Below are 15178 nucleotides of genomic sequence, written 5' to 3'. Positions count from 1 at the left end.
TAATCTTTATTTGTTGTTCCTTGTTGGACTCCTGGAAAGTACATTTCTTCCAAACAGCTGAATTGGTTTAATTTTTCTCACAAATCAAAGTTTTCGTTTCTGTTATCTTGGCTCAACTGAACTGAACCTGCCACAGCTTGCTTGGATTCAGAGAAGGACCCAAATGTGCTGCTGCAAAGGAAAGAGGATTTATAGCAATTTATAAGAGTAATGTTGGGCTGTGTTTCATATATTTATATATTTAATTTGGCTTCAATGACAGGAATCTCCAAGAGATTATACGTGTTTAATTAAAATTTTACCCAACAATGTTTGCATTTTTACAGCAGCTCCTTCACTTGTTAGATATACTCTTGGGAAGTGTGTTGAGCTTGTATGTATCACCCAATTGGTTATTTCCCTAAATTTCATCCATCAAAGCTCACATATTGATTTTGCATTTATTCTTTTCCTCTTTCCCTCCTTCTCCATCTCTTTACTTCACCTCTTATTATTTTATGTCATGGTGTGTCCTTCACTCTTTCTTTCCCCAACCCTCCCCACATCTGTTTGTGCTTCATGTCTTATGACCATCATGTTGTGATTATCCTCATGTGACTAATTTTACTCCCAATGTAATTACGTATTCCTCTCCTACTTGTGTGTTGCATGAATGGGTGATGCCTCAGTCTAAATGAGGTCTGTAGCTTAGAAATCCCTCCTGGAGAATCCCCTAGTCCATCCCCCGCCCTGCCCCTTGAACCCTGTACACAGATTCAAAAGGAGAACCACATTAAAAAGGACAAGCACGAAGGGAGGCAGTCTGCATCTCCGCCTTGCATTGAGATCCATACAGCAGGCAAAAGAAGGAGAAGTGAGCCTCTGCCCAGTAGTCTCCCCCAGCCCCAAGCAGAGCCCCCAAGAGAGACTGTAATTCATCTGATGGTCACCTCTGAGCAAAGGTCTTAACCTTCACTCATATTTTCTCAATACCAGATATCAACATCCCCACTCCTTTTTGTCATTACTATTTGTTTATGTTTTGTTTTTGTTTTTTTATTTGACCCGTCAAGTTTATTTTTGTGCTTTTACACATTGTTTCTCTGATTTTTAAGCAAAAATTTATTTTATATGTGTAAAGTTTTTAGGTGGCTGCAGAGAGCTCTGTGCAGTGTCACAGCTAAGGGGGGGGGGTCAGAAAAGTAAATAAAGTAAAATTACCACGCCACTATCCATATGTGCTTTAAGCTAACAGCTCCAAGGTAAATGAAAAACTAATAGCATGACACTGTTGTTATACACTCCAGTTTGATAATAATATATAAACAGTATTTGGAGTTGTTTGGGGTCAGAATAGGCATTTTGGGTGGTAGTGCAATAACTTTATGGATGGTATGGATTTTCTGACAGATCTGATAGAAATGTATACATTTTCTGTAAAAATCTGACCATTTGATTGACAGTTATTCCTGCTATGTTTGGAAAATCAATCACCAAATGAGCAAAATTGAAATTGGTTTTTCAATACTGATGATTTTTCTTTTGGCTCTGCCTAAAACCTCCCGGCGAATGCCAACAATTGGTTTTTGCAGGAAGAAACTTTGTTGCAAGTCCATGATAGAAGAGTTTAGTGCTCAATGTGTAGAGATCTTTATTATTGTTGGTCATGAGTAGAGTCAGCAGTAATATTTCAGCTGAACTTTTGTTTTTTAAAAGGTTAACTTATTCTACATCAAGTAGTGCTGTGTTTCATGTGCAAGTTTTGATATATTTGACTCTAATCCTCTTGAATGCCACAGAAAACACTGAAAAATTGACCTTGCTTATTTTAGCTGTAGCGTATCTGTCCAAAACCAATGTTCGTGATAGTCACGATACTCAACAAACATCTCTAAGAACAGTTTTCTTTGGGACCGTGTACATGGTAGAAAACTTTTCCAGCTGGTGTTTAATTTTGCTTTTTGGCATTGCTTTTATCAGATCATCTTTTCCACTGCTCCTTTTATCCAGTCTTGGGTAACAGTAAGTTAGCAAGAGGGTCACATCTTATTTAAACCAGTTTCAGACACACTGGAATGCACTTGCAGCCTTTTGCTTATAGAATTTCAGAAAGTCTGTACGCAGCAGGACATCCCAAAGTCTCAAATTATACATTTGGTGTCAGGAAACAAGGTGAGGATTATGAGCTGTCAAAGAACAATGCCGTTGTATATTTTACAGCTCACACAAATCCAATGTGATTGCAGTGCTCCTTGAAAAATGTCAGTTTAGGTCTCTTATGTAATTTCGCAGTCCGGACTTATCCGGTGTTATTTCCTAGTCAAACCGACGTTTCGTTCACAGTGCTGTTGGAGAGTCATGCCTCCAGTTTCCAGCATTGTCTTCTGGCACAGATGTTGTGACATTGATTGAATATTGAGAATGTTAAGGGAGTGAATCCTCAATAGAAATGTCCGAGACAAAGGGGATTTGTAGGATATTTGATATGGAGTCCCCCATCTTGCATATTTCCTGAATAAACCCAAGGCTAGAATTTTTTTTCAATTTCAGCTAATTGGTTTTTGCAATGTTGACACATCCTTTTTAAGAGCTTTTGCTGTCTCACTCAATTAGTTGAGTAGAGCAGATACCCAGTACCATGTTTTTTTAGCTGTTTTTGTAGTTGCAGTATTGACCAAATCTGTTTAACATCTAAAGTATCAGAAATCTGTTGTTCTCTAGATTTTTTTCAATCAAGCATAAATTTTGATCAAGTGAAAGAGAGAACAAAATGCTTTCCAGTTATATCACAATATATTTCCATCAAATCTGCAATCATTTGCTAGGAGCAAAGCTGCATGCACAACTGAAACATGGACGCACATAAATATACATATATATGTATACATAATATGCATGCACACAAGAATGTACTGTATGTGTCCACACACAAACAAACATTCACAGAGAACATGAACATTCGACCCACCCTCAGGATGTAAGGAAATGAGGCCTTCTTCCTTCCCTGACCCTGAGCAGGCTGGGACTGAAGCCTGGCCTTTTCACTGCCGGCAGCTGGCCAGTCTCTCCCTCCCTACCATGTATTCTGGGAATTTACAGTCCAATAATAAGCCTCCCAGAAAGTAGCTGTTCATCACAGAATGACAAACAGCAGACTGTTTTGGGAATTTTGCTTTGACTTTGTCTGCTCTGAAGGAATTTGTGACCATGCGCTATTTTCATAGATTTATGTCTTTTAAAAAAAAAACTAGGCTTCTCCAGAGGAATGCTGTCTTATGATGTAGGATAATAACCAGGCAGGAAAACGGTTTAGTTTGCTTTGCTTTCTGCAGTACTCCAGCTCGCTCGTGCTCAGAAGAATTCTTCCACCATTCGTCGACTCTAGCAGCAAATGCCACGGCCGCCTCAGTGTTTCAAACGAGCCCCATCAACACAGCTGGGAAGCATTCACCTGTGACACACCAGGAGGATGTCGCAATAAGGAAAGGAGTTGCTGGTTCTCTGGTAGCTGCAGATGCAAAAGGAGATGATAAACAGGCTTGTCAAATGCCGACCTCACCCAAATGTATCGACACCCTGAGTACGTCTAGCTTCCTTCCTGTGCCCACTGCCATGGCAACCGCATCAACAGAAACGACTGATACGTGCCGGCAGAAGGGAAAGCCACAGACTGAAAGGGATGATCCACATGAAGGCACGTCTTGGGTGGACAGCAGTCTTCCAGCAAAGTGAGCTCACTCCAACAGCTACACTGTTATTTAATGAAACTTTGCTGCATTAAGCTAAAACGGCTTAATTCACTTCAAAGTGAAGGGATCTTCTATTTCCATGATCCCTTTGAATTTTCTATATCAGCATGTGATCTTGACGTGAGACTGCAGTGCTTCTCTGTGGATGATGAATGTCACTATCTGAAGACTGCATGACCTTTTTTACCTGTTTTACATGAATGCAAATTGATAGTGCCAGCTAAAATCTGTTGTTGAAAAGGGCTGCATGGAAAGTCTGAAAAGTTGACTTTTTCTCTTATCCTTGCTTTTTTGTTACTGATTAATTTGGGAAAGTAGAAACATTTGAGAATGTGCTTTTTGATTAACTGTGCATGACTTTAGTTGGCAGCTTTTGAGCTGTTCAGGGATTTCAAGTTAGGAAACAACTTCAGTGCATTCTGAAGTAAATTTGATCCAGTTTGAACCAAAATCGATGAGTAATTCTTCAGTCTATATCTTTGAATCCAAATCTAGATTGGCCCAACTACTCTTAAGCAATCACACAGTGATAGTTCAAAGTGTGCCAATGAAGCTGTGAAGCTGGCTTTAAAGCATATTCCCAGCCACACATCTATCTACCCCAAAACATATGGCAAATAGATGTTTTACTAGGACATACCATATGACAAATACCATTTTTAGCAAACAATCTGTCTGGTCTTGATTTAGTCTTTTTTTTCCATCTTGTGAGATTCAAACCACAGGCCACACTGTCTCTCACACCCCTCCAACATCACAGAGACAGCTCTGTATGAAGACCTTTGTGGTTAAGGCCAAACCTACAAGTGGTGGTCACAGACACAAAGACAGCTGCATCCTTGATGTTACCCTTGTGCTGTCTAATAAAACATACATTTCCTTTTTTCTTTCTTTTTTCAATAGTTTAGTGTCAACTGCATTCTAAGATCATGGCCATATAATGTGTGTTTTTTTTTAATTATCTTTATTTTATGCCAGCAGTGCTTTTAGTGCTGCAGTAAATTTGTGTTCTGGATAAGACTGCCCCCTTGTGTCTGGTTTGAGGTTTGTCATTTAACCTAGGAGCTAACACAACCAAAAGTCACCACACATATTTGTTTCAAGCATTAGTAATCAAATTAAGCTGGTGCGTAGTCACAAACTAACTCATTATCAGCTGCAAACATGGCTTTTTAATATTTGCACGCGTGGATGAGATGTTTCTCTCTTCAGAGTGTTGTGTTCATTTGTGATTGTGTTTTCCCTCCACGCTTTCTGACTTCTGTAGATTCAGCCACACAGATTGTGTGTCAGATGATCCGCAGTAAGTTGTCTTTTTACCCCTCACAGGCTCAGCTGCCTGGCATTGCTCTGCAGTACAAAATCCAGCTGGCTCAATAAGTCATTAAATCATTTGTTCATTGTTGGAAATAGGTCATGGAAGTGGGGAAATCTGCCAGAAATTGAAGGAATTTAGAAAAATGTCGCCACTGACAGCAATTTATATTTATAAAAGTTCAATTTTTTTCCCTTATTAATTTCATATTGACAATCTTGTGTTAAAAAATGCTGCATTGTGCTGTCATTTAACCATAATATGCTCTTACCAGGGTACGGATCATGGGAAGTGGCCCATAGAACCTCAAACTTTACTGGAATCGATACCCTAATGTCATAAATCATTCCTTTAATTCATCTTTTGGGGCAATTTTGACATGGCATGTTAAACACCACATAGTCTAAAGAAATGTGGAATGGAACCAAAATGTTTTCTGCAATGACAGTAATTTATCTGATTTCTGTTTTCGTAGATGTATTAGTGGGAATCAGTGCAGCCGGTCAGTGCTGATGTATGACAGCATTTGTTACAAGGCGATCTTATGTGACGACTTTTTTCTGCATGGAAAACATAAATGTCTCACAAATAAGCAGATTTTCCTGCTTGCAGTTAAATGATTTGTGGTGGACATTTTTGGCTGTGCGCTTCAACAGTGTCAAACAGTGTCCCTGGCTCTTTGGCTTATCATGGAAAATATGGCTTCAATAAACCTAGTGCTTTTTTTGCCTTTGCCTGGCAACAATCCATTTCTCTCAAACTTATTCAATGTGCCTGCTGCCAAGGATGTGGAGAGGACTTGCTAAACTCATCCTCAGTCCTTCTGCGAGCCAGCTGCATGTGTCATGTTAAGCAGCCATTTCTACCAGCCTGCCAACACCCAGTCCCTTTAATCCCATACACAACAGCTAAAAGTGCAGCGTGATGACAGGGGATTGCTTAAGTGCAGTTGCCCCTTGGTGTGAAAATACTCTCCTGCTGCAATGTTCTTTAATGCACACACTGCTCAGTGAGAACCAAAAAGCATTTGTGAGTGAGCACCATCTAACTGCCACTCTTTTCAACTTTTATAACTGTAAGCCAAGCGATACCTTTGAAAATGACCTGTTGCCAGCACGAAAAAGTACTAAAAATAGACAGGTGCTATATTCATATAGTTAAGACAGTTGCCATTGCTCTTAGGCTTTCTAATTCTGTGATGAACATGCATTGTTGCTGCATGCCTCTAACAATAAAGCTGTACTTTCTGTCTCATCTGTAATGTAAAACTGTTTCGCCATTGCAGAACAAATGTAAAGAGAAATGTAAACTGCCTTTAATGAGTCAATGATTGTATGAACATCATACTGATTGTTGCATCTGATAAACTCAGATTGAAACTGATATTAAATGTATTTAAATGTGTTTTGAAACATATTGAATCCATCAAAAGAGCAAAGACGCAGACATTTTTTGTTTGATCTTCCGAGGGAACGATGGGCTGGATAAAATCTTAGTTCTGCTTACTAAACGAGCATGAAGTTTCCTTTAAAAACATGTTTCCATGGAACAATGATTTTGTTTTTGGTATCTCTCTGAGATACTGGCACCAGTTTATTTACCTTTCCTCATTATGATAAATTGACGTAGTTTGTGAACGATGTGGTTTGTTTGATACATTCTGTTTGGACTGTTCCATGGTATACATGGTAAAGCTAATTTTCTCTGTTTATTTGACATTAACCATTTCAGTGGCACCGGTAGTATAGTGGATTACACACTCGCCTTATAAGCAAAGAAAAATCCCAGTTTTACGGGAAGAGAGAGAAATCCCTTTTGGGTTCCTTCAGGAAGGGCATCTGGTGTAAAAAGAAATCTGCCAGATCAAACACGTAGGCCTACTTGCTATGGTGACCTCTTATGATTAAGTGAGCAGCCAAAAGTAGCTTTTATTCAACATTAAACATGTTACTTCTTCAAAGTTGCATTGAAAGTATAGAATATGTTAAAGCAGTTTTTTTTTATATTGTGTTCCAGTGACAAAATGAAAACACCATTACAGTAGTAGTACATCATGTACTATAGAATCACTAGTAGTATAGCTAATAAGCCCCATTTGATTTAAATAATTACTGCTTGTTTTTTCCCCTTGCCTGCAGGAGTGTGAGTATGATCGACATGCGTGGTGAGGAAGAAGCCACGTTACAGCCGCACAGTCAGGTGCGTCATGAGCGGATGCATAACCAGTACAACAAAATGAAGGAAGAGGAGGACCACTGGCAGGATGTGAGTGTCTCAGACATTAGATCGCTCACTCTGTATCTTTGGGTCTTTGTTTTATGGGACTGACATTTATTTGCATGCAGTTTGTCACATCTTTGCATTACTTTCATTATTCCTTTTTAACTGCTATGGTTTTACTGCCTGTGGCCTGTTATACAAGCGCCTTCTAAAGTCATTTTAGCTGTGCCCCAGTAAAATAACAGGGAGCTCAAAGTGCTGCTGAACCAGGACATACTTTGAATCTGTCTGTATGGGTGTCAGGACCTGGCCCGATGGAAAAGTCGGAGGAGGAGTATTTCCCAGGATCTGATCAAAAAGGAGGAGGAAAGGAAGATGATGGAGCGCCTGATGTCAGGAGACACCTATACCTCTCAGAGGAGAAGAAGCATCAAGACCTATAGGGAGATAGTAGAGGACAAGTAAGTTACATCCTACTGAGAACTGCTTTAATGAGTATACCACAGGAACGCCAACAGCTCTTTGCGCAGTATGATATCAGAAGTAAAGAAAAACTGGGTCATTCTCAGAGAAGAGAATTGTATGTCCCCTGTCATTGCTGTCAGCGGGCACAAAGGTGAATGCAGCTCCTCCTGGAGTTCACTTTAAATAGGTCTCCTTCAGAAATGAAAAGGAAGAGCAGATTGTGTGAGTGATTGTGAAATGACTAGAAGAAACTGATCTTTTGCAGTGAAGAAAAAAAAGGTTTCTCGAGTTTGACAGCAACCAGTCAGCCTTTGGTAGCAATTACAACTGATTTCTGTATCTGTCTTTTTAGACAAAGCTTGGCTAAAGCAAGAGTAGGTTCAAATAATTGTTATATCAACTGCTTTACCTCTGCTATGCTTTCTCTTCTTTCTAAGGGAGCGTCGTGAGGAGGATCTACGGCAGGCATACAAGAAAGCCAAAAATCCTGAGGAGGCGACTGCCATTCTCCAACGTTACGCCCAGCGTTTCTCCATAAGCGAAACAGTCCTCGAACGCCTGCAGCTGCCAAAGTTGTTGGACCGCAGCATATCCGCGGACCCCTCCTTCCCCACCTCACCTTTCCCGCTCTCCCTCTCCCTGTCAGCCTCTCCCACGACACCAGACCCTTTCGATTCTGACTTCAATGGGCCCATGAGGTATCTGCGCCAGCAGTCTGCCCCGACTCCAAAGTTTACTTCTACATTTGAGGCTCGAATCGAGGAGTTTCCCAAAGAACCGTCCTCACACCAGCGGTCTCAGATACGCTCTCGCTCCTCTGAACCGCCATCAACCCGAGCCCTGTCACCCAAACCGGTGCCTTTGCTGATGCCCAAGCCTTATTTCCAGGCCCGACCTGCAGGAGGTGAAACTTGGAACAACAAGGTATGATTGACTCAGGCGAAGGAGGTCACATATTGACTTACCTAGATATATCTGAATGTGAGAACACAGATGTCAGTATATTTTTTTCATTGCACCACAATTCACACGTGGAAACATTTAAGATTAAGGCATAAGGTGGCAACAATTAAAATGTTCATAGTGGTCTACTCCAAATGCTGAGTCCTGTTTTTAGCTGTTTTTGCACATGAACAATATCAGGAGGATCAGTCCAAAGCATTGGCAGATGTTACTCTCTGTCACACGTGGGACACAGCAGGAAATAATCCCATTCATGTGTGATCTGTTCTCACTATTAGATATACCCAGTTTGTTTTAGGCTAGGATGCTGCCTGGGTATAGAAGGAAGTGCACATGACTCCCACTTTCTTAGTGTCTGTTCATCGAACATGTACATGAACATATTGGACTACGACTATGCACTAAGCAGCTGACAATCCAGCTGCTTTCAACATTTGCGTTCTCATTTGCACTGCCTGCTGGTATTGTCACAGGAAACTTCAGGGCTGCTGTGGATATACAGTATAGTGCTTCTTGTTCAGGTTGTGTACACAGCGATTCTAAAGCTTTATTCCTATATACAAAAAAGAAGATAAGATCTTGTTAGTCTAACGGTGATTAAGGCCTTGACCATTTCAAATGTGGTTACTTGCAAGTGTCGGTTTCCCTCCTTGTGGGTAAATTCCTCTCCGGGTCTCTTGGCATTTACATTAGAATACCACAGAACTGCCATGGTGATGAGCCGGCTGGTTTGTAGGAAAATGTAAGACATTCCCTCCCCGAAGAAGCATGTAATGTTTCAATTTAGCTCGAAGTACTCTCAACGGGATCCATTTCCTTCTAGAAAAAAATTACAAATGGGAATTTTCATGATGGGATCTTATGTTTTGGTGTGGAAAAGAGGGAGGGTAAGATTATTATCAGACCAAATGGAACAAAGCACTTTTCTGGAATTCCTTGTCAGGAGTCTGAGCAAAGCCTGGGTTTCAATGGAGCCCTCTGTTCCCTATTGACTTAAGAAGTTGACAAGTAGGACCCTCTCAATGTGAAGTGGGCTCCCGACGGACAAAGAGAGCCCACACAGGCTGCAAGGAGAGGGATGAGAAGGTGGAGGCAGAGAGGGGGAGACTGAGCCTGCATTCACCCATCTTTACCACCGTGTCTTGAGTTACCGCTCACTAGGAGCTCTTCGCACATATATTAGTGCCTCTTGTTCATAGAGGGCAGTGTGGTCTTGTGAGCTGGATGAATAGCTAATTACTAACTGAGAAGAGAGGTTCATAATGACCACAAATGAGGCCACTGGGTTTTTTGGCGTGGTTTATTTTACATTTTTATTCACAGTCACTGTTGTTCAGGATTTCTATATTTATCCATGTAATGAATGAAGAATAAATTGGACAATAAGCGCCTTCTTATCTAGAAATGAGTGGTTCAATACTGTAATCTTACCTTGAAATTGCATATGTTATGATTTAGAGCAAAATAAATAAAATTGAATGGTATAGCCATATCTTCCAGCTTGCTTTCTTAACATTAATGCATGTTGAAGCCATTTATTGAAAAGCGAAGGGTATAAACACTACACACAGAAAATTAAATATTAAGCTCTTTCTCTTTTTACCTAGGTGGATGGTTTGCTGCGAGTAAATGGTGACGTTGGAAGCGACGATGTTCCCACCACACCTGAGAGTCAAGGGAGGGACTCGCCTCCTCATTTTCAGGCATCCCCTTCCCAAAGCAAAAACAGCACTGTAGATGGTGCTGTAGATGCTCCCTTGTCAGAAACCTCACTCCCTCACAGTACCCACACCTCTGCTAGGGAAAGAAGTCCAGTGCCAACAAAGGCAAAGGAGACACGAGATGTTACAGAGATAGCTTCTGAGGACACTCAGGAGGTCCAGGTGGAGAAAGTCACTGAGTCAACACCACCCAGCCGGCCCACCTCACTCCCATCAGTGAGAATTCCAATGTTTTATAGTTATTTACATTTTTGTTTGTCTTTTAAAGAAGCATGGTTAGTGGGTATTTTACTCCAAGCCCAGTTTTCTGGGTGCAGGATATTTTGCCTCTCTCAATAATGTCAATACTTGCCCTGTAATCTGTTCCTTGCCATGCATTATATCATGCATCTTGCAATGATTTTGCCCAAATTTAGTTGAGATTAAACTCTTAAAGTCTGAAATATAACGTTTCGTTTGTACTTCTTACACAACATAGGCCCTTTGATCTGCAGAATTTAGTTTAGCATTCAGAAAGAAATCCATGTGTGACCCCTACAGGAGCTGCAGAAGCCACAGGAAAGCTTTGGAAAGACTGGAGACCAGACAGCAGCTGCTTCAGAGGAAGAAAAGCCAAATGCTGTAGCTCATCAAAACCCACCTGCAGGTAGTAGTATGCTGACACCTTGTGGTTACTTTTAGAACAAACACATGTTGCTGAAGTTCATGCAACACTGTGCAACTATATTAGTAGATTTTATGTCTTTTTTCAGAAGCCAAACAAGAACAACAAATGCCGAAACCATCTAGTGAAGACCTCTCTAATCTTGTCCAGTCTGGGGTTGATATACAGTCATATCAGCCAGTAGGTGATATCAAAACTCAAATTATGAGCCGTCTGTCTAGTAGATGTCTAGTGGCTAACATGCACTCATAACACAGTTCCCCCCCCCTCAATCCAAGGACTTCCCGCTATACACAGACTACACAACTACCATCACAACGGTGCAATCCTTAATTTGTAAATATATAACAATATTTTTTTTTTTTTTTCCCGATTTGTATATTTGTACATTTTAAATTTTGAATACTGTTCGTATGTATATAGTGCTGCAGACCTGTGCACCTCACCCCCTTTCTTTTCCTACATATCTGCACTGTGTAGGAGATGCTCTGTATCTCATTGTACATGTGTATACTGACAATAAAAGGCGTTCTATTCTATAATCTTAAATCTACCTGCAGGCCAATGATCCCTGCTCCCAGGAGCTCTTACAGAGGTCAGAGATGTCATCAAGCTCAGCTCCACCAGGATCATCTGGTTATTACCAGCAATGGGAAACAAAAGCAGGTATGTGCATGTTTAACACCCAGACATCTGGCTTATTTACCATACTTATTGTTTTGGATGCTTGATCAGCAACTCCTTGTTGGTGCCTGTTTTTCTTTGTGCCTTTCAATATGTCACTTTGTTTTGCTGCTATGATTAAAGGGGCATTCAAAGGTTTGCGATCATGATGAGACTTGTTTTAGCAAAGCCTCGCCTCACTTATCATATCGCTATAGTATGTCCCATTTTATTTCATAAAGGAGATGGACATGCAATCCAACAAAACATCAAGCAAAAAAAATCTGCCTTACTTTATTGTTTTTTTTTTTTCTTATTTGTTTTTATTCATAATTTGTATAACCAAACTGGAATAAATTTTTATGTGGGGAAAAAGTGTTGCTCTTTAAGGGCTTTTTTTATTTTATTTTAATTTTAGTTCTTTTTATACCAGTTTTACAGTTTCCGCTTATCAGTCCTACAGTATCACAGGAGGAATTCTGCAATCTGCACCCTCTCCACCTCCTGGTTTTGACATCTATCCCTTATTCTTTCCTCCTTTCTTTCCCTTTCTCCCCTAATTCCCTCTTTTCCTTCCACCTGCACATTTTTATTTTATTTCGCTATAGAGCTTGCAAACAGTGTCAGGTCTTCGTTGGCAACCAGCAGCCCTAAATTACGCTGGGAGTTCTTCGCTCCGCAAGGTAAACTCCCTCCACTCGTGGCGATCACATTTCCGCCCTTGAGCGCTGGTGCACAGGGCTTCCCTGCCGTTTCTCCAAGGGCTAGACCCCAGACCCATCTCTTGTTTATTCCTTCATTTCCAACGTTTTTGTGAACGAACAGTGACGTTTTCTGTGTTTTAAATGTGTTTTGAAGTTTCTCATTCTTAGTATTACTGGCTCATCAGTGTCTTGTTGTTGTAAAAGATGTTCTCATCGTGTTTACAGAAGCTCTTAATGAGAAGAAGTGCCCTTTGACAATGTATTAAAAGAAGATTATACACATTTTTGACCTGCTTAACTTTTAGTTTCATGCTTGCCTCAGTGTGCTTCACATTATGGGGGCTTTTCCACCAAAAGCTCTAACATCTGGTGTGTATTAGAGCTCTATTAAAGTTGTGATCAGCATTAATCAGTACCCACTGCAGTGGGAAAGCCAGATGTTGGGTAGGGGAGAAATATATTCTCACAGAACTGTAGTTACAGCCTGTAACTAACAGAAATTAATTTAATTGTGTAAGGTTTATCTGTTGTTTTAATCATTCCAACATTTGACTTTTATTTATAAGTTGTTGTGGACTCCTTTTGCGTAGCAGTCTTTCTGCATAAACAAGTGTGAATTTCAAAAAAATAATCTCCAAAAGTTGATTCTGTTCATCTGGACGTAGCGTTTTGTGGGAGAAACGTTTCGTCACTCATCCAAGTGACGTCTTCAGTCTCAGCTGACTGCAGGTTTCCCCAATCTTATAAACAGTACATTTGCATAATGACTGAAACCAGCCTGCTGAAGGAAGAAAGGGCTGGGAGGTCAGTTCCTTCATCATAATTATGCAAATTCTCATGACCATTGATCATCATGGGGCGACCGTGGCTCAGGGGGTTGGGAAGCGTATCTGTAACCGGAAGGTCGCCGGTTCAATCCCCAGGCTCTCTGTCCTGGTCGTTGTGTCCTTGGGCAAGACACTTCACCCTACCGCCTACTGGTGTTGGCCAGAGGGGCCGATGGCGCGATATGGCAGCCTCGCTTCTGTCAGTCTGCCCCAGGGCAGCTGTGGCTACAACCGTAGCTTGCCTCCACCAGTGTGTGAATGTGAGAGTGAATGAATAGTGGCATTGGCTTTGGGTGCCTTGAAAAGCACTATATAAATCCAATCCATTATTATTATTATCAAAGACCACTGATCAATGGCCATGAGTTCCATTCACAGAGAGTTGGGGATTGGCTGCAATCACAGCATTGTAAGATGCTGAAAGATGCACCCTTGGGCCCCCTCCTCGATTCAGAGGTCGTTCCCTTTTCACGTAAATGGCCTCCTTGAGTCCACGCTCAAACCACCGTTCCTCCCTGTTCAGGATGTGTTCATCCTCATCATTGAAAGAGTGTCCACTGGCCTGTAGGTGTAAATAGACTGCAGAGTCCTGGCCAGACGAGGTCAAAAAAAATAATGTTCAGCTGTTTTCCACACACTGGTTAAACCTACAAAACCTGACCTAGTAAGAGGCAACGTTTCAATTTATATCAACATTTTCTAACTAGAAAGACAAAATAAAACCCTTGAACCTTTGACAAATTATTAATTTACTGACTATGATTGGTGCTCTTGGTGGACTCAGCTCTGTCTTTGTTTTCTTTCATGCCCATTTTACTCCTCAGGAAATCAGCACTTGGCGTGTTGTCTTTTTCCTCAATACCCGAGTGACTTAGTTTGATCCCCTCTGTCCAAATATCTCATTTGCTTTAACTGCTGTTTCCTTTCTCTGCAGAAGAGGCGGAAAAGGATCACCGTGGAAATGTGAGTAAATTCACAAAAAACATTTTTACTGCTTATCCCCTCCTGCAGTACTATGGGTACACCAGTAGTTTAGCTTAATGTTGTAAAAATAAAATTATGCGGAAGGGAGGGAATACACAAAATATAACAGGTAAGAGTGAAAAAAGGTGTTTTAGACTTTAACAGAAACGCAAAGCAAGAAAACCATTAATATGACTGCATGTGAATCTTTCAGTTTTATTATTCAGTGCTCACATACTGTCATATTTTAGGCGCCTCAGCTAATTATTATAGGACACACAAAGCTGTTTATGTAGCATGCCAGATGATGATGCTGTAGTCGATGGCTGAGACTGCTTTTATTTTATTTTCATTTAAGCTCATCTCTCTCTTTCTCTGTCTCTTCTCTCCTTAGTAGGAGTCCTTTGGCTAGCATTGGAGTAGTGCTGTTGTGGTAGACCAACTATTTCTGTCTCCTCCCTTCTCTTCTTCTACTTTTTTTTTTGTGGTGGATGTGTGTGCACTTTGGTGTTGATCTGTGCGTGAATGGGTTGTGGTTGGATGTGAATGTGTGCATGGATATTTGTATATGGTGATATGTGTGTGGGTGTGTGTGTGTGTGTGTGTTGGGGTCTATCAGGTGTCAGTTCCGGTGTTACCCCAGGCCAAGCGGGGAGACCGCTGGTCTTGGGACCCGGATGAGGAGCGAAAGCGTCAGGAAAGGTGGCAGCAAGAGCAGGAGCGCATGCTGCAGGTACACAGTATACCTAAAAGAGTCGAGCATGGTGCATGAGGCTGCAAAGTTAGGGGTTAGCTTTCTTATACAGAACAACATACCTACAGTGTGCTATAATGACATATTGTGTTTTAGCAGCACAAACCAGTTTTGTGGAAAGACATGACAGGTTGTGGTCAGTCTCGGCCCCTGAGGATTTAATGACATTTAATTGTGAGACCTCAGACTCA

At 41.0% G+C, this 15178-nt stretch overlaps 1 protein-coding gene across 7 annotated transcripts in view; it reads left to right on the top strand.

Moving 5' to 3' along the window:
• LOC102789617 (LIM and calponin homology domains-containing protein 1-like) overlaps window positions 1-15178 on the top strand; it is an 85400-nt gene that overhangs the window by 60653 nt on the left and 9569 nt on the right. Inside the window, exons 9-20 of one of the 7 annotated variants that reach the window (XM_087846739.1) lie at window positions 669-941; window positions 3312-3707; window positions 7182-7308; window positions 7567-7724; window positions 8166-8652; window positions 10299-10628; window positions 10953-11058; window positions 11165-11256; window positions 11637-11742; window positions 12348-12422; window positions 14205-14233; window positions 14853-14966. In XM_087846739.1, the coding sequence (XP_087702865.1) occupies window positions 669-941; window positions 3312-3707; window positions 7182-7308; window positions 7567-7724; window positions 8166-8652; window positions 10299-10628; window positions 10953-11058; window positions 11165-11256; window positions 11637-11742; window positions 12348-12422; window positions 14205-14233; window positions 14853-14966 (2293 nt within the window). The remainder of the gene's footprint in view (window positions 1-668; window positions 942-3311; window positions 3708-7181; window positions 7309-7566; window positions 7725-8165; window positions 8653-10298; window positions 10629-10952; window positions 11059-11164; window positions 11257-11636; window positions 11743-12347; window positions 12423-14204; window positions 14234-14852; window positions 14967-15178) is intronic. The other 6 variants (XM_087846740.1, XM_087846733.1, XM_087846734.1 and 3 more) reach the window with 6 other exon arrangements.

The sequence above is a fragment of the Neolamprologus brichardi genome, chromosome 2 (assembly GCF_056152115.1).
Source record: "Neolamprologus brichardi isolate AB-2024 chromosome 2, ASM5615211v1, whole genome shotgun sequence".
NCBI lineage: Eukaryota > Metazoa > Chordata > Actinopteri > Cichliformes > Cichlidae > Neolamprologus > Neolamprologus brichardi.
The sequence above is the reverse complement of the archived record's forward strand: the minus strand, read 5'-3'. Positions and strand labels throughout refer to the sequence as shown.